At 41.8% G+C, this 23,585-nt stretch overlaps 2 protein-coding genes and 1 long non-coding RNA gene across 8 annotated transcripts; 1 reads left to right on the forward strand and 2 right to left on the reverse strand.

Annotated features, from left to right (window-relative positions):
- Positions 1–709: 709 nt before the first annotated feature.
- On the reverse strand, positions 710–14,235 carry hdac6 (histone deacetylase 6). 5 transcript variants are annotated; one of them, XM_074644945.1, is made up of 28 exons: positions 14,156–14,235; positions 12,595–12,677; positions 11,377–11,499; positions 11,174–11,259; positions 10,973–11,057; positions 10,153–10,193; positions 9,615–9,711; positions 9,186–9,283; positions 8,623–8,727; positions 8,201–8,269; positions 7,923–8,049; positions 7,732–7,797; positions 7,558–7,617; positions 7,372–7,461; positions 7,026–7,132; positions 6,864–6,931; positions 6,535–6,670; positions 5,462–5,590; positions 5,157–5,325; positions 4,649–4,854; positions 4,327–4,519; positions 3,581–3,730; positions 3,106–3,283; positions 2,634–3,022; positions 2,325–2,474; positions 2,069–2,215; positions 1,856–1,984; positions 710–1,612 (listed from the first exon to the last, which is right to left on the reverse strand). In XM_074644945.1, the coding sequence occupies exons 2-28, from the start codon at positions 12,664–12,666 to the stop codon at positions 1,544–1,546; spliced, it is 3,339 nt and encodes a 1,112-aa protein (XP_074501046.1). In that variant the 5' UTR covers positions 12,667–12,677; positions 14,156–14,235; the 3' UTR covers positions 710–1,543. The 5 variants fall into 5 exon arrangements, with proteins under 5 accessions (XP_074501046.1, XP_074501044.1, XP_074501050.1 ...); XM_074644943.1 differs by having other exon boundaries at positions 6,825–6,931; XM_074644949.1 differs by having other exon boundaries at positions 11,377–11,494; positions 14,156–14,203.
- Positions 14,236–15,484: 1,249 nt separating this feature from the next.
- Positions 15,485–23,465, reverse strand: cxxc1a (CXXC finger protein 1a). 2 transcript variants are annotated; one of them, XM_074644917.1, is made up of 15 exons: positions 23,269–23,465; positions 21,497–21,663; positions 21,279–21,379; positions 20,897–21,063; positions 20,295–20,450; positions 20,121–20,177; positions 19,721–19,903; positions 19,541–19,642; positions 19,231–19,466; positions 18,260–18,467; positions 18,051–18,161; positions 17,766–17,815; positions 17,542–17,638; positions 16,607–16,759; positions 15,485–16,499 (listed from the first exon to the last, which is right to left on the reverse strand). In XM_074644917.1, exons 1-15 carry the CDS (start codon positions 23,269–23,271, stop codon positions 16,353–16,355), a joined length of 1,938 nt encoding a protein of 645 aa, XP_074501018.1. In that variant the 5' UTR covers positions 23,272–23,465; the 3' UTR covers positions 15,485–16,352. The 2 variants fall into 2 exon arrangements, with proteins under 2 accessions (XP_074501018.1, XP_074501019.1); XM_074644918.1 differs by lacking the exon at positions 20,121–20,177 and having other exon boundaries at positions 23,269–23,463.
- Positions 20,736–21,383, forward strand: LOC141773171 (uncharacterized). The gene is made up of 3 exons (XR_012595023.1): positions 20,736–20,811; positions 20,852–21,163; positions 21,259–21,383. It is a non-coding gene; the product is annotated as an uncharacterized LOC141773171 (long non-coding RNA).
- Positions 23,466–23,585: the final 120 nt, after the last annotated feature.

Here is a 23,585-nt window from a genome sequence, read left to right on the forward strand (position 1 = left end):
TTTGTGACATCACAAATGGACAGAAATCCTGACAGCTTGTTTCAAATGCAGAGTTTCTGAATACGGGCTGTGTGTATTTCCCTGTGGATTGAGCGTTTCGATACTTTCACAGTATTTATATAGGACTTAAGCCTGCTTTATAATAAAAAAACATGAAAATCTCACTTTTTTATAATATGGGACCTTTAAATTAAAGGTGCAGCTCATTATAATAATAATAATAATATATTAGACTTATATAGCGCTTTTTAGGGATCTCATTATGGGATACCTTCCTCTGATTCTACCAGCTCTACACTGAGGTCACAAACTTTCTAATTTTACAGCTAAACAGTACACTACAAAATGTTTATGAAAACATTTGAGGAGAGAAAGACATTACAGTAACAGAATATTTATTCATATTTGATCAGCGCTGCCTAGTTCGACCGTTTGGTCGGAGTTTGCGAGTGATTGACAGCTGCTCAGAGACGGCAAGGCTCAAGCTCGGCTCTGATTGGTTGTTTTCCTCCGTTATGTGAAATTTTGCAGATGCCATTAGGAACACCGGAGGACACCAGAGGAACATGATATTTTTCAGATTACCTGTCTCATGGACTGTTTTATAAAAATAACTTTTTTTTTAATCATATTTGCTCCATTTCTACCCACTGCAGCTTTAACAGTGTTGATTAATAATTAATTGAGTGACTGATGCAGGAAACAAAAATACATACAAACATTTTAATATTAATAAAACATTTACAAACAGGTAGCTCAGAAACACAATATTGCACACAAACCTCCTTATCCCCACCCAACTCTGCCGGAGTCTGTAAATCAAACGCACCTCGGACACAGAAACCGTCTCAACATCGTCGACCTCATGAGTTTCATTAACTTTTATAGAACCTGCAGATTTAAAGGACTTGTCCTGTGAAGCATTTAGTAGGATATATTAGCAAAAGTGTAGTATAATATTATTAATGTTTTCATTATTGTATAATCAGCTGAAACAAAGAATCGTTGTGTTTTAAATTGCTTAGAATGAGTCCTTCATATCTACATAGGGAGCGGGTCTTCTTCAGGGAGTCCACCATACTTCTACAGTAGCCCAGAACGGACAAACCAAACTCTGACTCTGGAGAGAGACTTTCATGTTTTTACGTTACCTGAAGGCCACCGTAGTTCTCCAACACGCTGGTGAAGGGAGGGGTGAGCGGTATTCAGTTGGTTACAATCTGCCGTCTCACCACTAGATGTCACTAAATCTACACACCGGACCTTTAAAGAGATGAAGATGATCAGCACCGATCTGCAGTTAGAAAATAAAAACATCACTTCTTCATTTGTTTTAGGCTTTTTTTGGCAGCTGTGAGACACCGTAGACGTTTCCCACAAAGCACCACAGCTGCTTGCTGCGGTATCCATGGCAACGCACTCAACAGTCCAATCACACTGAAGGAAGAGAGGCCGAAGAACAGATACATGCTCTCAGGGTTTTACACCGTCATCCTCCTCTTCATCATGTCCTCCCCCTCTTCATCACCTCCTCCTCTTCCTCTCAGCTCCACGGAGGGATCTCCTCTCCAAACTTGGCGCAGTGAGCAGCGTTTTTAGCTTCAAACAGAATCTGAATGTGGAGAACGTTTCAGTTTATTTATGTCAAATATGTGTTCATAATAATAATAATAATAATAATAATAATAATAATAATAATAATTTAAGAGCTCAGCGCAGACTCATCTGGTTGTGGACATAGGCCTCACACAGGTAATAATAATAATAATAATAATAATAATAAAGAGACTCACCTGGTTGTGGACGTAGGCCTCAAACAGGTAATAATAATAATAATAATAATAATAAGACTCACCTGGTTGTGGATGTAGGCCTCACACAGGTAACACCACACAGACAGATCACAGAAGCTCAGAACCACCGGGTGTTCAGACACAACGCCGTGAGTCACCATGTGCTCATTAACATAACGACCGCAGAACACCTGAGACAGGAGGGACAACAGGTGAGACGCATTACATCATCAACGTGTGAGACAGAGTATGTGATGGACAGGTGAGACGCTCACCTGGTAGCAGGTGAGACAGGTCCAGTTCTCAGCGTCGGAGCCGCAGTCCTTACACGGCAGGAAGACATCTATACCTGAGGGGGGGAGGGGCTTAACAGCATCCAGGTGAGGACACCAGGACAGAGGGTCCACCACGAACAGAGGGGTCTGAAGACAAACAGGCAGACAGGTAAGTCATATGAAGACAGACAGAGAGACAGACAGTATGTTTAAAGACTTTATAATAATTAAATGATATAAAATGATATGTCCTGACGTCTGTCTGTCCTCCACACGTCAGCTCCAGAGACGTCTTAGGCTTCGACCAACCACACGCTCCCTCTGTCTCTGGCTCCGCCCCCGCTCCCGCTCCACCAGCTGCCTCGTCACCAGGGGCAACCGACTCTGGCGCTGCCACGGCGACAGCCTTTGAAAGGTTAATAAAATACAGGTGAAGGTGACACCAGAGGACAGACGAACCCACGGTAAAATGATTGTTATTCCATTTGTTAACAGTAAAATAACTATTAACTAAGTTTAATTAACTAACAATTTACCAATTATTTAACTGATGGTTCCTGCTCACCTGAGGCTGTGGCAGCACACTCTCTGCTGATTGGCTCTGCTCAGGTGTCACTTCACTTGCCTCCGCCTTCACTTCACCTTCACAGGTGACCTTCTCCAGGCTGAGGCGGACCTTCGGCCTGGCCCCTCCCACCGCGGTGGACGGAGCAGGACTGTGATTGGCTGAGGTTTGACCGATGTCCAAACTGGCCAATCCCTGAGTGAGCTGCTCCAGACCGCCCTCCGTCTGATTGGACGATCTTAAAATATTTACCGTTGTGTCCTCCGGTCCTGTAGGGGGCAGCGGTGGTTTGTTTGTGCCGCTCTCCTCTGACTTCCTGCCCTTTCCTTTAGAACTACGTTTCCCACGATGCTTCAGGGAGGACAGTGACGCCCGCACAGACTCTGGGACTGAAAGAATGTGAGGAAGTTATTCAAATGAAACTAAACAGGAATAAATAAATGAAATACAACAGATGAAGTCCTGCACTGACTGCGTATCCTCAGTGACCTCCAGTAGGGGGCGTGGTGTCGGATGACCTCGTTGATCGCTGCCACAGCGTTGTGATGAGGAGGGGGGAGAGGCGTCACCAAGGAGGGAGGAGTGTCTCCTAGCAACACGCTGGTGCACATCGCCATGGAGTCAGAGATAGATGACAAGTTATAACCTCCCTGAGAGAGAGAGAGAGAGAGAGAGAGAGAGAGAGAGAGAGAGAGAGAGAGAGAGAGAGAGAGAGAGAGAGAGAGAGAGAGAGAGAGAGAGAGAGAGAGAGAGAGAGAGAGAGAGAGAGAGAGAGAGAGAGAGAGAGAGAGAGAGAGAGAGAGAGAGAGAGAGAGAGAGATGAGACATGACTTTAATTTTACTGCTACTGGCCGACATGTTTACACATCGTTACACCTCTAGAGTGTGTGTGTGGGTGTGTGTGTGTGTGGGTGGGTGTGTGTGTGTGGGTGGGTGGGTGGGTGTACCTCCAGTATGAGTAGGACCCGCCCCCCGGCCAGTGACATCAGCAGGTGTGTCAGGTGGGCGTATCCCTCTGGGGTAACATTATATCCACCCAGCGGATCCCCCCGAGCTGCATCGAACCCGGCAGACACCACAACCAGACCGGGGTTAAACTGCACAGAGAATTTGAATTTATTCAAACATTAAAACATGATATTCCTACAGTTCTGTTGACTTTAATCAAATGACAAGTTCTCAATGAGCATATACATGTACATATAATAGCCCGAACTTGTGGCCATTAATAAAACACCACCATACTACTGATTAACTGCCGTATTGCGCTGGTGTAATATTTATGGTTGGGTATCGTTTGTTTTTTTCCCCGATACTGGCGCTAAAACTTTTTAAAACAGCACAAAAAGACGGTCGACGACATTAGAGAACGGCTGTTTTATTGCCAGGGCAAATTTGAACGTGAAATTGATCAAGACATTAACTGTTAACACTGCAGTTTAAAGTATACTTCAATATATAAATATAAACATATAGCACTTAAAGCTTCAGTAGGCAGAATATTTTTGTCATCCTTGGGCAAAAAATCCAGAATAACCTTTCAGCATATTGTAATTCAAAGTGCTCTGAGAGAAATCTAGGACTTCTGCACCTCCTCATGGGGCTCTGTTTTCAGGTTTTAGAAAATCTAGCCCGTGACGGGAGACTTTCAGATTCTAATCAGTGAAGTGTGTGTTTCTGTGTGTGTTGTTACCTCGTTGGCAATCGGCATGACAATGTTGTGAAAAGCAGCAAGGTAGTCTGAGTCGCCCATCCGCCCGCCACTCCACGCCACGTTGACGTTAAACCCCGCCCCCTTGGACACGCCCACCCTGTCGGTGGCGGCGTCCTCTGAAGACGGGAAGAATGTCCCGTTGTCATAGCGATGGAGGGAGATGTACAGGACGCTGGAGACGGAGAGAAAATCCATCTTCACTTCAGTTCACTTCACATCAATTCACATTGATTTAATTCACTTCTGAGTTCACATCACATCCATTCAACTTTACTTCACGTCATATCACACTCCTCCTCACCTGTCGTCATCCTCGAACATGTGCTGCGTCCCGTTGCCGTGGTGAACGTCCCAGTCCAGGATGAGGACTCGCAGCGGCGCCTCATTGGATATTTTCTGGGCGTGGCGAGCGGCGAGCGCTGCCGTGTTGAATAAACAGAAACCACAAGGAGAATCTCTCTCTGCGTGATGACCAGGAGGACGAACGATCGCCACGCCGTTACTCACCTGGAGAGGCCGAGAGGAACATGTCTCATACTGTATACTGTACTGCATATACTGTAGTGTTTATACTGTACTGCATATACTGTAGTGCATATACTGTAGTGCATATACTGTAGTGTTTATACTGTACTGTCTGGAGCCTACTACGTTTTGGCTGTTGGTCCTGTGATTTTGTAGGAAAATGGATTAAAAAAATAACTTAACTGAAAATAAATCTCATAAATTTATCACCGTTATTGTGGAAGACTTTTAAGATGGTTTTACCGCCCAGCCCTACATGTGTGTTACCTGAGTGTGTGTTTTACCTGTCCTGTGAGCAGCCTCTCCACAGCGGTGAAGCAGCCTCCAGCAGCCAGCAGAGCGGACTTGAAGCTCTGGTTGTTGATGAAGATGGAGTTGAAGTCGTGTGCCAGTTTGTGTAGCTCTCTGGGCTTCATCTCTGCTGTGGCTCTCATCTGCTCAATGTGCTGCACACTTGATGAATCGATAACAAAAAGAGTTTAGTAAGTTTCTGCCCTATGACAACACATCTGCAGATATTCATTCTTTAAACATAAACACATCAATCCAGGCTCTGTTAATCTCTGTAAATATGTAAATATGTACATACCTGTGACACCTGGACAGCTCCTCCTCTGTTGCTAAGCGTGCTTGTATCCGTTGGCAACGATCGACCAATCCCAGTTGCTGATGGTTGGAGAAGATTTTAAAGATTCTCTGAGGCTGTTCAGGGTGATGTCTGCAGAGGGATTCACATCATTACATTTTTACATTGCTTACCGTTGCTATGGACACAGTTATGATGTCGGACCATTTTTGTGTCAAATTATTGATTACTGATAGGGACTGTTTGTAACTTCTTACAAGTATAAATCATTGCGGGTCGGTCTCCCATGCGCGCTCGAGTGTGGCTACGCTGTTCAGACAAGACTCCAACACAAACTACACGGAAGCAACAAAACCGCAAAGTTCTATCTAGTGAAGCCCATCTTGCAAAACAGTGTTGGCCGCGGTCGGAGGACACGGGGGAGACCGTAGCTTTGGTCTCCAGGACCGGAGTCTTTGCTGTACTCTGCTGTACTCTGCTCCTCTGCCTGCCTGCTGGCATCCACTCTAACGTGCATGCGCGAAAACTACACACTGCAGAAGAGTTAGTTTAGCTCTGAGAATATCTAGTGAATGTACAGTGGACGTTTGTGCAGAAATAACTGCTGCAGCTCCTCCAGACCAACAGAGGTTTCCCGTGTCTTGTGAAGTGTCAGGAAAAGCCAACAATAGGATCAGCATTGATTCATGGAGAGATCTTCGTCTGGTCAGCTAACATTACTGCCAAGCAGGTGAAATATAGAGTGATATTGTGGTTTTAGCTGACGTGTGTTGCCTCACTGTTTTGAGCGATGCTCATCTATGTAGAACGAGCACAAGCGTGAGCGCAAGCAACAGGACACTGACTTTCGTTGATTTTACGGCCACAGGCGCGCTGTTAACAAGCAATTTCTGATTCTTACAAACAGTCCCTTTAAATAAGTAGCCGTGTAATAAGCGGGATAATGTACAGAGTGGGCCCCCCCCCACGAGCATCACCCTGTTGGGGTTTATTTCACAACAATGACCCGCTCTCTGTACATCATCCATTATATACATACATATATATGTACAGGACGAGCAGATGAGCTAACTCACCTGTCCCACATGTTCATGTGTTCCATCATCCTCTCATCATAAACCAGACCGGTTGTTGTGGCAACAGAGGTCTGTTTCGTGATCTGCTCATTGGTTGTTGCTCTAACAATGCGCCCCGGAGCCAACGGGCCGCCTTCTGCACAGGAAACAGGAAGAGAACAGGAAGTTTATAAATGGTGAGTGTGCAGATCCTGGCTGCTGGTCAACCAGCTGTGATTGGCTGGTGTTCCAGATGTTTACTGGTTAAAGTGGTTAAACTGGTAACAGAATCTGTTGTGTGTGTGTTCTACCTTTCAAAATAAAGTCTCTATGATCACACAGAGTCTCACCCAGTGTTTGCAGAGAAGCCCAGTGTGGATACAGAGCTGAGACAGTCTGAGAGATGGACTCCAGAGCACTGACAGACAGACAGACAGACAGACAGACAGACGGTTAGAAATCAACCAGGTTATTGATCAACGCAAGTGTGACTCAGGTGTTCAACATGTCACCTGTCAGATGGAGCAGTGGGCGGGGTCAGAGGAGGACAGGCTCCTCCCAGCAGAGCTCTGACACAGGCTGCGACGCCCTCTGCTGTCGACTGCAAGTTATAACCTCCCTGCACACACACAAACACACACACACGAGAATGGGTTATGAATGTTATGAATGAGAGGCTCACACTGTGTCATCAGAACATATGTGACAAATTAAATCAACATCTTGCTACATAAAAGCAATAATAATAATAATGAATATTATACATGAACAGCTGCTGTGTCTCGAGCTCTTACATATATATACATACTGTAGATAATATTCCGTATACACTGATGATACGAGATTAAGTGTTTTTACCTCGAGAGCGAGAACAAGTCGACCTTCTGCCAAACTCATCAGCATGTGAGTCAGAACATGGAAACACTGTGGACTCACACACATCTCTCCCTGAACACACACACAAACACACACAGTAAGATTCATGAATAAATAAATAAATTAATGATGTTTAAATCTCGTCAATGAGGTCTGTGGAGTTTTTACCTTCGGATCTCCGACTGCAGCATCAAATCCAGCAGAGACCAGAACCAGCTGAGGCTGAAACTGAACCCACACACACATTTAATATCATTAATATGATGAATATAATAATCTAAATTTGATCACCAGTGAAATGTTTCTTGTGTGTTTGTGTGTGTGTGTGTGTGTCTGTGTTACCTCGTAGGCTACAGGCAGCAGCAGTTGTTGAAAAGCTGCGATGTAATCAGCGTCTGTCATCCCCGTCTGAAGGATCAATAACACGGAACAGGATTGGACACAGTTCACACAGTGAGAATAGTGAACAGTGAGAATAGTGAACAGTGAAAATAGTGAACAGTGAGAACAGTGAGAGTAGTGTAAACAGTGACCTTGTTCCAGGGCAGGTTGATGTTTCTGCCTTCACCTCGTCCGCTGCCAACAAACTGACTGTCAGACTCTGGGAGATGAGGCCAGTAAGACCCCTGCTCATACCTGTGGACACTGAAGTACAGGACACTGACACACACACAGGTAACACACACAGGTAACACGAACACACAGGTAACACACACACACACACACACACACACACACACACACACAAAGTTTTAACTTGGTGGATTTCATCTTGAGAAGATATAACCAGGATGGAGGGTCAGGAGTTTACCTCGGGTCTTCCTGGAACAGGTACTGGATTCCTTGACCATGATGAACATCCCAGTCCACTATCAACACCCTGACACACACACACACACACACACACACACACATTACATTGATTAAGGAAATATCTCAGTAAAGTTTACAGCTTTGTGGCAACAATAAGACCTCTGGTATGAACCTCTGACCTTCAGAATAAAAGCAGTCGGGGTGGTGAGGTCACTTTGTATACACGTTGAATGAAAGCCCAGATAATCAATGTCTGAGTGACCATCAGCCAATCAGAGCAGAGTACCAATCAGACACTGATTGTTGTCGTCTCCCAACCGACACCAACACCGTGATCCCTCACTGGCTTCCCACCCACCAACACTGACACTTAACCTTTAACCTTTATTAGATTCATCATATACACAAACACACACCTACCTGCTGACTGAGTGTCTGGTCTGGGCGTATCGAGCTGCGATTGCCACGTTGTTGAAAATACTGTAACCGTTTGACAGGTTAGACTGAGCGTGATGACCTGGAGGTCTGACAGACAGACACAGAGAGAGAGAGAGAGAGAGAGAGAGAGAGAGAGAGAGCGAGAGAGAGAGAGAGAGAGAGAGAGAGAGAGAGACAGACATGTTATTGTGTTGTTTTGAACTCGTAAATTTTCGACTAAGAGCTGCCGAGGAGCAACTCAACGCACCACGAGAAGCCTGACTTGTTGTTAATGAGAAGCACCTGAACGCACCATAAGAAGCTGTCCTTGATGTTAATGAGGAGCACCTGAACGTACCATAAGAACCTGTTCTTGTTGTTAATGAGGAGCACCTGAACTCACCACAAGAAGCCGGACTTGTTGTTAAAGAAGAGCACCTGAACGCACCATAAGAAGCTTTTCTTGTTGTTAATGAGGAACACCTGAACACACCATAAGAAGCTGGACTTGTTGTTAATGAGGAACACCTGAACACACCATAAGAAGCTGGACTTGTTGTTTTTACCTGATGACAGCAAACCCGTTCCTGAGCTCAGAAGTCATCACCTGATCGACCAGCTTGAGGACTGAACCCACTGCCGACAAACTAACCTGGAGGGACTCCTGACACACACGCACACAACAGAAAGATTTCACAGGTGTTTACAATCCTGTATTGTAAAGTCTAGACAGACAACTGATTAAATGTTTCTCTTTGTGTTCGATGTTATATTATTGTTACCTTTTTATGGTTTCTGGCCCTCATTTACAGCTTTATTTACATTGTATTAGATATTACAGCTCTATTTACAGTTTTAATATGTTTATTTATAGTTTTATTTAGCTTTATTTAGTTTTTTTTACAACTTTAGTTTTATTTACAGCTGTATTCAGTTTTATACCTACCTACTACACTTGTGTGTGTGTGTGTGTGTGTGTGTGTGTGTGTTCTTACAGGATGAAGGTAAACGGAGTCGTATTTCTCAGACAGATTGTGAAGTTCACTCTCTGTCATCGTCTGAGTCGACTTCATCAAATCCACATAATGTTTCCTACAGTAGTAGAGACCAGTAGATATCAGTAGAGAACAGTAGATATCAGTAGATATCAGTAGAGAACAGTAGATATCAGTAGAGAACAGTAGATATCAGTAGAGAACAGTAGAGACCAGTAGAGACCAGTAGATATCAGTAGAGAACAGTAGAGAACAGTAGATATCAGTAGAGACCAGTAGAGAACAGTAGAGACCAGTAGAGAACAGTAGATATCAGTAGAGAACAGTAGAGAACAGTAGAGAACAGTAGATATCAGTAGAGAACAATAGATATCAGTAGAGAACAGTAGATATCAGTAGAGAACAATAGATATCAGTAGAGAACAGTAGATATCAGTAGAGAACAATAGATATCAGTAGAGAACAGTAGATATCAGTAGACACCAGTAGAGTTCCAGATACATTCCATATGAATTTATTAAAGTGTTGGTGGACTCACATGTGAACGAGCAGCAGCTCTTCTTCTTCAGCTTCTCTGGGCTGAAACACAGACAGACAGGTGAGTGATGAGGTCACAGCGCCACCTTCACGTACTACACATCTAAACAACAGTTGAGTGATGAGATCACAGTACCCCGGGGAGGGTGAATATTCATTATCATTTTGGAGATAAAATATATATTGCAATGTCAGTCCTAAACAACAGGATGATTCAACTGTGAAGTAAACCCAGAGTGTTCTTGAACGTAGCCTTACCAGTGGCTAACAGCAGCAGGATTTTGATTATCTGTTGCGTAATCGTGACCCGTGAACCCCGTCAGTGTTGTGTTCATATAGGTTAAATATTAATAAAGTCTTTCTCAATATTTAACCATCATCTCTTACTCAACACCTGCTGTGACTCTAATCATTGTCTACCTGCTATGAACAGACAATCCTCATGATATCGAATAAAAAAACATAATCAGGGCGACAGCTGCTCTACTGATTCTTTCCTTCAGTAACAACTATTCTAACAGAATAATTCAGAAACCAAATGTTTTATTTACATGTGAAATAGTTTGAATGAAATTATTCAAACTTCCATTTAGTGGATGTCCCCACAGTGATGCATGATGGGAGAATACTGTTGAATTTGGATGTTAAATCAGTTTTCATCATTGAACCCCAACGAGTCAACTGGGCTCTGAATATCGAGGTAGTCCCTCTGCAGTCTACTCAGTGGTTAAACTGGGATTATGTTCATCTGATATCCCAGTAGTGCTAACCCTAGACTAACCTTCTGTGAGACAGAGCTGACTATTAACAGACAGACAGACCTCCACTGTGATGCAGTGAGACAGCAGGTCCTGTCTTTGCAGCTCCTCCATGATGGATGTCACTCTCTCGGGACTCTCTGGATGACTGAACAACAACAACAACACACAGTTATCATCACTGCCCTTCTATAATAATAATAATAATATCATATTAATAACATTTTCTAGGAGTACACAGGTGTATACAGTTGAGCAGCTTACCTGGAGTCCCACAGGTTCTTATGATGTGTGAAGATCTCAGAGTAAACCAGACCTGTTCCTCTGGCTACTGGTCTGCTGGACAGATTCTGCACACACACACCAATAACCAGAAGAAAGATGTGTTAGCATAATCTCTGTAAAATCTTTACATCTGTGTAAAGATGATTTTATTAAAGAAGAGATTTCTGATATCTGCGTCTCACCAGCGTCTGCAGTCTGTCCCCTAGCCCCTCATCCTGGTCTCTGCTCTTCTCCATCTTTCCTCTCCTCTTCGCCTCCTGCAGGCTGTCTCCTCCTCTCCTCTCCTCCTTCCCTTTACTGCTGCACTGAAAACACAAACATTTAAACGTGACAAAGAGTCTTCCAACGCTGAGTGTTAGAGAGCAGGAACAGAAGAAGAAACGTCCAAGCAGAGGGAGAGAAGAGAGGACTGAACGAGTGGACCTGAGGTCAAACTCCAGCTCAGGGTGAAGATTTTTTCTTCTTCTGATTTCTGTCAATAAATGACACATTCAACAGGTTTCACAACAGGTACCAACTTTCCTTTCGTGGTTCAAGGATGTTGAAGAGCTCCGACAGTTCTGATGGATGATGGGACAATATATTCTCAAAACAATATAAAAATCGTAGGTAATTTCTATTGTGAAGTCGTAAACCAGCTGCAGAACTGCATTACGGCAATATTTACGTGATTTGGGCGATGGTTTACATTCTGATCCCGACACTTTGGAGCAAAGCTGGTGCAAACCGTATTAAAGGTCCCATATTTGTTCGATTTTAATGGCTTTCTATTATAAAACAGGTTTAAGTGCTATATAAATACTGTTAAACCATCAAAACGATCAATATACGGAGAAATACACACAGCCCGTATTCAGAAATTGTGCGTTTGAAACAAGCCGTTAGGATTTCTGTCCATTTGTGATGTCACAAATATTCAATATTTAGACCATTTCACGGTTTTAAACGTAAACATTCTAAATGGGTCCCAGTTTATTTTCTGTTGCAATGTATGTAAATAACATCAGCTGACAGGAAGTAAACATGGACCCAAACTGTTGCCTAGCAACGCAATTCTGTTGCAGTTCCGTCAAATTGCACTAAAACGGAGCGTTTCAGACAGAGGGTAAATACAGGTATATTCAGACAGACAGTATGAGGAAAATAGAGTATTTTTTGAACATTACAGCATGTAAACATGTTCTAGTAGCAACACAAAATACAAGTAGGAACCTGAAAATGAGCACGATATGGGACCTTTAACATGGAGAGGACTCAACATGCTCAACCCGACCAGAACCAGAACTAGACCAGCTCGCCTGGAAAACCATCAACTGTAGAGTTTCTACACGCCGTCCACTACAGAGGAGGTAAACACAACCATGATCACCAGCAACATGTTACAAGACCTGCTGACTGACCTGAGGAGACAGACGAGGAGATCTTCTGACTGATTTCAGTCCAGATCCTGAAGAGTCTGATCCAGACTGCATCTCTGATCCACCTGAAGAAAAACAACAACAAGCTCAGCTTTGTTTTCATTACTAATCAATCTGCTGATTATTTATGTTATCAACTGATCGATCATCATTTAAATGATTAATCAACCAAAGATGGTGACGATTGACAAAAAAATCATCAGTCAGTCATCCTGTCAACAAAGTTCAGGACGGACGGACAGACAGACAGACAGACAGTCAGTCAGTCAGTCAGTCAGTCGGACGGACAGACAGACAGACAGACAGACAGACAGACAGACAGACAGACAGACACACAGACAGTCAGTCGGACGGACAGACAGACAGACAGACACAGACAGACAGACAGACAGACAGACAGACAGACAGACAGACAGACAGTCAGTCAGTCAGACAGACAGACAGACAGACAGACAGACAGTCAGACAGTCAGTCAGACAGACTGTCAGTCAGACAAACAGACAGTTAGTCAGTCAGACAAACAGTTAGTCAGTCAGACAGACAGACAGACAAACAGACAGACAGACAGTCAGACAGACTGACAGACAGTCAGACAGACAAACAGACAGTCAGACAAACAGACAGACAAACAGACAGTCAGACAGACAGACTGACAGTCAGACAGTCAGTCAGACAGTCAGTCAGACAGACAGACAGACAAACAGACAAACAAACAGACAAACAGACAGACTGACAGTCAGACAGACAAACAAACAGACAAACAGACAGACAAACAAACAGACAGACAAACAGACAAACAAACAGACAGACAAACAGACAAACAAACAGACAGTCAGACAGTCAGACAGACAAACAGACAGACAAACAGACAGTCAGACAGACAGACAGACAAACAGACAGACAAACAGACAGACAGACAAACAAACAGACAGACTGACAGTCAGTCAGACAAACAGACAGACAAACAGACAGTCAGACAGACAAACAGACAGTCAGACAAACAAACAGTCAGACAGCAGGAGCAGCAGTGAGGAGGTCAGTGAGGAGCAGCAGTGAGGAGCAGTGAGGAGGAGCAGCAGGAGGAGCAGTGAGGAGGAGCAGTGAGGAGGAGCAGCAGTGAGGAGGAGCAGTGAGGAGGAGCAGGAGGAGGAGCAGCAGGAGGAGCAGTGAGGAGGAGCAGCAGTGAGGAGGAGCAGTGAGGAGGAGCAGCAGGAGGAGCAGCAGGAGGAGCAGTGAGGAGGAGCAGCAGTGGGTGTTGGTGAGTTTCTGTATCAGCTGAATGAATCTCACTGAGGGATTCTACTGTCTAGTCTTAGTGTGTTTGGATGCGGTCTACCTCTACAAGTCCCCTCTAACGGCTCCTAACCCAGAACCAGAACCACCCAGACCCGGACCACCAAGGGGCGCTGTCATGGTAACGGAACAGAAACTCTCTCTGACGGGGGACAGACTCCGACACATAACACCAGAACACCGTATTAGTTTTGTGAACCCTCAACATTATTATAATAACATTAATAAAACAACATTAAAACAGACTCACTCTTATTGTTCCTCTCCTTCTGTTCCGGAGCGCCAACTGATCTGTCGCACGCGGATGACTTCACCACGCAGAGCTTCGGAGCGACCCGATGACGTAGGATGGGTTCAGAAATGGGTTAAGAAATATTATATTGTTATATTTATATATTGTTATAAATATATTTGATATTGTTTTATTGTTATTTTTTATAATGTATTATATATTTTATATTTGTTATATATATATATATACAGTAGTAGTAGTTGTATTGTTATATTTTATATTGTTACATTGTTATATTTCATATTCTTATTTGATATTTATTGTAATATAGATATTTTATAATGCATTATATATTTTATATTTATTGTTTTATATATATATATATTACTTTATGGTAATAATATATATATATATTACCATAAAGCATGACCATTCGACCTGTTTTCTGCTTATCAATACATATATATATATATCATTATTATTACCAATATTTTAATAACTCTTTTTAGCTTTTTAAAACAACTGTTTATAGTTTTGGTCAAATAAAATGAACTAATAGAAAACCAAACTTTACCTTATTTCTGATGGATATTAACCTTTTTTTCAACAAAAACCCAAACAATATTTGAAACATAAAATTATTGACTAGTGTTATTTAATTATTATCTGTACCCCTTCAATTTTTTTCATGTACTTTAATTAAATTTCTATTTTCTATTGTTTTATTCTAGATATTTCATTTGTTTCACTACTCAGACAAATAAGGATTTTAAGTTCAATCTGCCTTATTGTTTGTAAATGTGTTGTTCAATAAACAAAAATAAAACAAAATAAACACAAATTTTCCAACACAAGAGCTAAATTTGGAATAACAGCAATATTCAATACAAGAATAAATCTGGATTTCACATAAAGGAAATTATGTTTGTTACATATTATTATATGACATGAAATTTGTAGTCCGAAAAGAAACCTCTTAATTTATTATTATATAAAATGTAATAATAAATTACATTTTATATAAAAATTAATTATTTGTAGAATGTAAAATCTATGATATATATTTGTAATGATCAGAACTATCCAGTATAACGTGTTGAAGACGTTTAAACTGGACATTTAATCTTCTTGTGATTTCTTCTTTTTCCATCTGACATAAAAATTATTGTAGAATGTGTTTTTTTATCCAGTTCATCATTTGCAACAGACGATTTTATATTTAATAATCCATTAGTGGAGATTTGTCTCAGACAAAATCAGTATTATGTTAGAAATATTTTTATCATCTTAATCTCCACAAAATATAATATTCTAACAGAAAACGTGTTTAATAAAAATCAGCAGAAATAATAAAACATCAGTTTTTAATGAAACATCAGTTTGAATACAACATGAACAAATAATACAAAATATAAAAAACATCGGTAGCAGAACACTGAGATATAAAATGAGATAAACGAAGAATAACATAATGAAGTTTTAGTTCTTATTTTTCACGTTTGTTTCATAAAACACACATGGTGTTCAATATTAAATAAACACATGATCATATGAATAAATACAGAAGAAATATAGATTTTATACCAAGAAAAAAATATTATTGTTATCATGTGTTACATTAGTGTTATAATGATATTCTGTCCAACTTCCCTTCACGATAAAAGAGTTTATTTCTGGTCAGTTTAGCTGCCGATTTGAGTTATTTCTGTTTTTATTATGCTGTCTTCATGTTGTGTGGTTTTATTATTAATGTGCCACTTAACTGCTGTAATGATGTTTGTCATCTGTGAAACTGTCTGGAATGACCTGCAATAAGCTCTTATTGTGAAAGGATTTATCATGTATTGCATTACATAAACATCCCATATTTTGTCTGTATGTATTGATTTAAAAAATATAAAACCCTGTAGTGTTTCATCAACAGTAACAGTTATGGGTAGTGTAGTACTTCAATAATAAAACCCTTTAAAAACAGGGACATGTCTAGAAGGGAACCCCCAATTTGTGAAACTCTGGCTGGATAGTTAGAATAGCTTTTACAGGTTTTCACAATTTGTGGGTTACCATCTAGACACAACCTAAAAACAGGAGCAGATGTTAAAGATCATTAATACTGTTATTGATAAACAATGTCTTTACGTCGACTGAGCCAGGGAGTTGTGTACTCATGACTGTCCCTCTACCTGTCCACCTGTCTGTCTACCTGTCCGTATGTCTACCTGTCCTTGGCAGAGCGCAGGTCGGTTGTGATCGGGTCGTGTTGGATGGTCTGGTGCAGCATCAGAGCCAATAAACCGGCTCGATTGGTCATAGCGGTCCTCAGATTCCTCTCCTGCTCAAACAGCTCGTCCAGTTTATACCACTGAGAGAGAGAGACAGGCAGACAGACATTATTGTGGTGTTAGTCAAAGCTGGTGTTAATAAAGTTTTGTTGACAGTTGATAAAGTTTTGTTGACAGGTGTGTTTACCACTCGGACTCTCTCGAGGTCGACCTCAGCGCGGCGAAGTTTCTCCCAGCAGTAATGTTTGTTACACTTCCTCTTAGACAATCGACAAAACTCTCCTGTCGGCTCAAAGACGTCTTTCACCAGAGGACAACCGCACACCTCGTCTGCTGGGATCTGACAGGGAGACAGGCAGAGAGACAGACGGAGAGGGAGAGAGACATATTTTATATTATTATATTGTTACATTGTATAGTTATATTGTTACATTTTATATTGTTACAGTGTTACATTTTATATATTTTATATTGTTACATTTTTATATTGTTATATTGTTACATTTTTATATTGTTACATTTTATATTGTTACATTGTTATATTTTATATTGTTACATTTTTATATTGTAATATTTTATATTGTTACATTGTTACATTTTTATATTGCTACATTTGATATTGCTATGTTATATTTTTATTTTGTTATATTGTTATATTTTATAATGTATTATATGTTTTATATTTGTTATATAGTGTTATATTTATTAATGTATTGTTATATTTTATTATGTATTATATGTATGTATAACAATAACAATTATATATATATGCAGTATATATAGGTGTATTGTTATATTTTATATTGTTACATTTTATATTGTTGTATTGTTTTCAATACTTTCATTTAATTTCATATTTTTATATTTTATATCTAATGTAATATAGATATTGTTGTATGGATATAATTTATATTGTTATATTTTATATTGTTATATTGTTGTATTGTTCTATTTTATATTGTTATATTTTATATTGTTATATTTCAGAAACATAAACTGAACTTTATTTTCTGTGTTTAATTGAGTTACTGACTAAATTAAAAAGATTTACTGTTCTGATTAATGATGACAGACTGGTTTCCTGTCTAATAATGGATGATTAAATGAGATGTTGTTTTGTACCTTTGGATCTCTGGAGTGCTCAGGACACAGAACCTGCAGCCGCTTACAGTACGTCTTACTCTGAGGGTTATACACATCACAGAACAACCGGGTCGCCCTGCAACACAGACAGACACATGAGAGACAGACACATGAGAGACAGACACATGAGAGACAGACAGGTCTCAGTTTGACAGCGTTAAGCTCTTGAAAAGACAGACAGACAAACAGACAGGTGTTCTTACCCTTCTATTCGTGTTGGGTACATGGAACCAAACGATGTCTGACTCTCATACTGTTCAACACAGAGACAGTTGTAATTAGTTTTGAATCTTTCTGATGCTAACACTGTCTGCTATTGGCTGAAGAACCTGCAAATTAACAGATAAATTCTTCATTTTTACTTTTCTTACGATTTCCATTTCCCCCTGAAACAATTACATAAACACACACAGCAGTAAGTCCTTGAATTATGGGATATCTGTGCTGCATCTGACACTTTTCATCCTGGTGAGTAAAGACACACTGACCTTCGCGTAGCATCTCTCCATGTGTCTAAGAGCCACCTTGGGGTTGACGGGATGACTACAGGAAACGCAGAAGACCTGAAGGTCTGTGTCATCACCGTCACCTTCAGTCACCTGGAGAGAGAGAGACGGACAGACAGACAGACTGACTGATCAGAGAAAACAGATGAATCAAACTGAAAGCTTCCTGTCTGTCTCTCTTCCTGTCTCACCTCCTCGTGGTGTTGGACCTGCTGCTGTTTGGCGTTGGCGATGATGCCTTCGAGCTCGTGGAAACGTTTCTCCATCAGCGTGAGGCGGAGCCTTGCTGCCTGCTGCTCCTTCCTGATTCGCTCCAGCTGTCTGCGCCCCATCTCCTCGGCAACGCACGGACTTTGCTGCCACTGCTGGATCCTCTGAGGTAGTATCTCATAGATACGACTGACAGAGAGACAGACAGACAAGGAGAGAGAGAGAGAGACAGAGAGAGAGAGACAGAAAGACAGACAGGGAGAGAGAGAGAGAGACAGAGAGAGAGACATACAGAGAGAGAGAGAAATCAGTCTGTTAATAAGACTTTACTTTCATTGATTGTTTTCACTCAAACTGGATTTGTGACGATGACGGTGACTTGTTTGTGACGATGTCGTTGACTTGTTTGTGACGATGTCATTGACTTGTTTGTGTCGACGTCGTTGACTGTTTTTTGTCGATGTCGCTGACTTGTTTTTGTCGACGTCATTGACTTGTTTTTGTTGACGTCTGTGACTTGTTTGTGACGACGCCGTTGACTTGTTTGTGTCGACGTCGTTGACTTGTTTGTGTCGACGTCGTTGACTCGTTTGACGATTCCGTTGACTTGTTTGTGTCGATGTCGATGTCGTTGACTTGTTTGTGTCGACCTCGTTGACTTGTTTGTGTCAATGTCGTTGACTTGTTTGTGTCGATGTCGTTGACTTGTTTGTTACGATGTCGTTGACTTGTTTGTGTCGATGTCGTTGACTTGTTTGTGTCGATGTCGTTGACTTGTTTGTGTCGATGTCTTTGACTTGTTTTTGTAAGTCGTGGACTTGTTTGTGTCGACGTCCTTGACTTGTTTTTGTAAGTCGTTGACTTGCTCAACTGGGTTATCAGAGTTAACTAACTCAGAGTTTTCTTCTCAGGTGTATCTTCACCTTCAAAGGTAGTTAAACGTGTGACTCACTTGGCGGCGAGCTTCATTCCACAGTCGTCAGAACAGTATTTGGAGTTGGTCCTCGCCAGATGGACACATCCTGGTCCCAGACACTGCCGCATAGTCCCGCCCACCTCTTTAGCCCCGCCATCTCCTCCTCGCTCGCTGTGACGCACGCGCTCCCTGTGACGCTGTTTCACTTTGTGACGGCGAGGCTTCACCTCTTCTTTAGGGACAGAGACAGGGACAGAGACAGGGACAAGCTTCTACAGCAGAGGACAGTTGCGTTAGTGACATCATCAGTGACATCATCAGTCTGCTAGTTCAAAATCGTGCTCACCTTCTTCTCCGTCTTCTTCTCTCGTCTCTTGACGTGTTTCACCTTCACCGCCTTCTTCCTCAGAGAGTCCGACTGAGCGTCCTCTTCCTCGCTGTGCCACACCTACAACAGGAAGATGCGTCACACCACAGGAAGTGCCTGTTCTGGCAGCTGATTGGTCACAAACGCTCAGTCACATACCAGGTCTCTGTATCCAGCAGCTTTGTACTGCTCATACAGCTCCAGCTCACTCTCACTGAAGGGGTCGTCTTCATCATCATCCTCCTCCTCCTCCTCTGTCTGATGCCCCGACCCTTTCCTCGACAGGCCCCGCCCCCTGCCACCACTGCGAGCCATCTCCTCGTCTTTGACACGAAGCATCTTCTGCTCAAAGATCAATGAATTAATAACAACATCAACAATATCAGTAAGTCCTATTTAACAGCTGGAGTGGCCACTTTATTAGGTACACCTGCACTGGACATGATACAAGGATATTAGGAATGTGGTTTTAATGCACGGTACACTTAACTGTATCATTATTCTCTGCCAGGATTAAACAGCATGACTAAAGTGACGTCTGAAAAAACAAAAATCTCACTTTCATTGAGGACGAGGTTGTTGATACTGTTGTGTTGGATTGGTTGGTTTGCATTGTCTAATAAGACACAATAAGTCATTATTCATACTGATTATAGAGCCTAAAGTGAGCAGAAAGCTCTCGCATCCTCTCATCTTATTATCTCAATAAACCTGTAACCGTGAGGTGACTCACCCGGGCTCGGACCTCACACTGCCTCAGACGACACTTCTGACGGATTTTGTTTGGACCTCCGAACTTCTTCATGTCTTTACAGAAATCACATAGAGCGCAGTCCTCCGTCCTCAGACAGGCGTCACACTCCCCACACATCCGGGCTGAACGCTTGATCTGAAGCAGAAATGTTGTACAAACAAAATATACTAAATGTCAGACATCCATCCTTCCACTTCCTCTTATCCGGTGTCGGGTCGCGGGGGCAGCAGGCTTAGCAGGGAATTTTAGATGTACCTCTCCCCAGCAACATTATCCAGCTCTTCCTGAGGGACCCCGAGGCGTTCCCAGGCCAGACCAGATATATAATCTCTCCAGTGTGGTCTGGGTTTACCCCGGGGCCTCTTACCAGTTGGACGTGCCCGGAAAACCTCCAAAAGGAGGCGTCCAGGAGGATCCTGATAAGATGCTGAACCACCTCAGCTGGCAGTGGCTCTACTCTGAGCTCCCGCCAGATGGTCCAGGTTCTAGTTGCCAGGTTACCTGTGAGCACCGCCTCCTGTCAATCTAGTTGCCAGGTTACCTGTGAGCCCCACCTCCTGTCAATCTAGTTGCCAGGTTACCTGTGAGCCCCGCCTCCTGTCAATTCTGGCCGGGGGTGTGGAGCTCCCTTCTCCGTCAGGTTTGTCCTCCCTCTCCGGCTCCGGCTCCGACTCTTCTTTCTCCTCTTTCTCTTCCTTCTCCTTGGTCTTCTTCGGACGGTATTTAATCTCAAGAGACGAGTCTTTGTCTGAAGTTAGAAAAATCCAGCACACAGATTTTGAGATCAATCTCAAACTTTTTCACGTCAAGGATCCAGAATGGAGTCCAATAGACCACAGACCATGGAGGTATAAGAGGTTGTGTCCTGTGATTTTACCCTGCGTGTTAGTAAATAGCCTACAACTACATAAATTCTGTTGATGTCGTGCTACTTCTATTTTAGATATTATATATCAGACTGACCTCTGCAGGACGGACAGTACCACACTCTGATGGACTTAGCTGCTTTCTCTGAGACTCCAACACAGCTTCCATGAAACCACTCAGTACAGCTGTCACAGCCTCTGACAGACAGACAGACAGACAGACAGACAGACAGACAGACAGACAGACAGGTTAGTGTTAACTGCTGTTTTTCCATTGAATCTATTAATCATAGATGGACACGTGAGGTTTATTACATCATGAAACAGTTGATGTCTGGTTTCCTGCAGACACAGTAGACAGGACCTTTGGGGGTCCGCATGGCAACTTTTCTTCCTCCTCCTTCTTCTTCCTCTTCACCTCCTCCTTCTCCCTCCTCTTCCTCCTCCGGGCCAGCTTGCTCTGCTCCTGCCGCCTCCTCCGACTGAGACACAAAGAGAGAAACAGATGATCCTCTGCAGCTCAGTTAAACTATTACAGACTATTACCTTTTTCTCCCTTCAGACCACATCAGACCACATCAGACCAGGTCTAGATCTCAAACGATTTGCTCCTGAATGGCCAAATGTGGACTTGGTAACCATGAAGACTCTAAAAACTAGATCAAGAACCATGACATTGACACTTCGAGACTTCTTTAAACGCCCTCACAGATTTGAGAATCCGTTATTCTGCTGATGAAAAAATAAAAATGTGGTTTTTTTTTCTCCTCTCTATTCAGACCACATCAGACCACATCAAACAACATCAGAACCAGGTCTAAATCAAAATCCTTTTTACTTCTAAACTTGTGAAACCTGGACTAGTAAGTGGACTTCAGAGACTATGCAAATCTTTTTCTTTTTTTTTTCAGTTTTGTGAAAAAAGAATAAAGGTCCATCTCACTGTTTTCTCCACCCAGGCCACATCAGACCACATCAGACCAGGTCTAGATCTCAAACTATTTTATCTTTACTGGCCAAATGTGGACTTGATGACCATGAAGACTCTAAAAACTAGATCAAGAACCATGACATGGACACTTAGGGGACTTCTTTAAACCCTTTGTTGATGAAAAAAGAAAAAAATGTTTTGTCTCCTCTCTATTCAGTCCACATTAAAAACCAGTATGCACATTAAAAACCAGTATGCACATTAAAAACTAGTATGCACATTAAAGAACAGTCCACATTAAAAACCAGCATGCACATTAAATGTATGCACATTAAAAACCAGTATGCACATTAAATGTATGCACATTAAAAACCAGTATGCACATTAAAAACCAGGTCCACATTAAAAACCAGTATGCACATTAAAAACCAGTATGCACATTAAAAACCAGGTCCACATTAAAAACCAGTATGCACATTAAAAACCAGTATGCACATTAAATGTATGCACATTAAAAAACAGTATGCACATTAAAAACCAGGTCCACATTAAAAACCAGTATGCACATTAAAAACCAGTATGCACATTAAAAACCAGGTCCACATTAAAAACCAGTATGCACATTAAAAACCAGGTCCACATTAAAAACCAGTATGCACATTAAAAACCAGTATGCACATTAAATGTATGCACATTAAAAACCAGTGCACTTTAAAAACCAGGTCCACATTAAAAAACAGTATGCACATTAAAAACTAGTATGCACATTAAAAACCAGTATGCACATTAAATGTATGCACATTAAAAAATATTATGCACATTAAAACCCAGTATGCACATTAAATGTATGCACATTAAAAACCAGGTCCACATTAAAAACCAGTATGCACATGAATCTGGACTCTGTCAACATGTTGACACAGTGTGTTTACAAAAAGAGAAGATTTCCCGTTGCAGTTCTTCATATCTCTGCAGTTGTTTTCCTGCAGCTGCTCAGTCTTAAACCAAACTCTGTTCACTTTTCTACATATTTTCAGTCATGTGTTTTTCTGTGATGCTGCGGGTTGTTAAAGTGGTCCAGATGCTCTGTTATTCTCCTCCATCAGTGAAACATCTGTCTGTCTGTCTGTCGGTGAAGAAGACGAAGAAGACTCACCATGATGAAGCTGCAGCTGCTTCAAACACCAGAAGAAGAAACAGTCCCCCTCACCAGACCTCCGTTCACATTTCACTCATTTTTACATTTTTAAGAAAATCTGCACAAGTCCGAAACAAACAAAGAGAAACGGGTTCCTCTCAGGTTCCTTCAGTCTTCTTCTTCTGTGAGGAAATAAAGCTGCAGCAGCCAGAGAGCAGCGACCTCTGCAGGACTGTTATCATAGTAGAACTTTAATATCACAATAACAAGAACAAGAACAAGAATAAGAATAAGAATAAGAATCATCGTCATCATCATCATCATCATCATCATAA

The sequence above is a fragment of the Sebastes fasciatus genome, chromosome 8 (assembly GCF_043250625.1).
Source record: "Sebastes fasciatus isolate fSebFas1 chromosome 8, fSebFas1.pri, whole genome shotgun sequence".
NCBI classification, from domain to species: Eukaryota; Metazoa; Chordata; class Actinopteri; order Perciformes; family Sebastidae; genus Sebastes; species Sebastes fasciatus.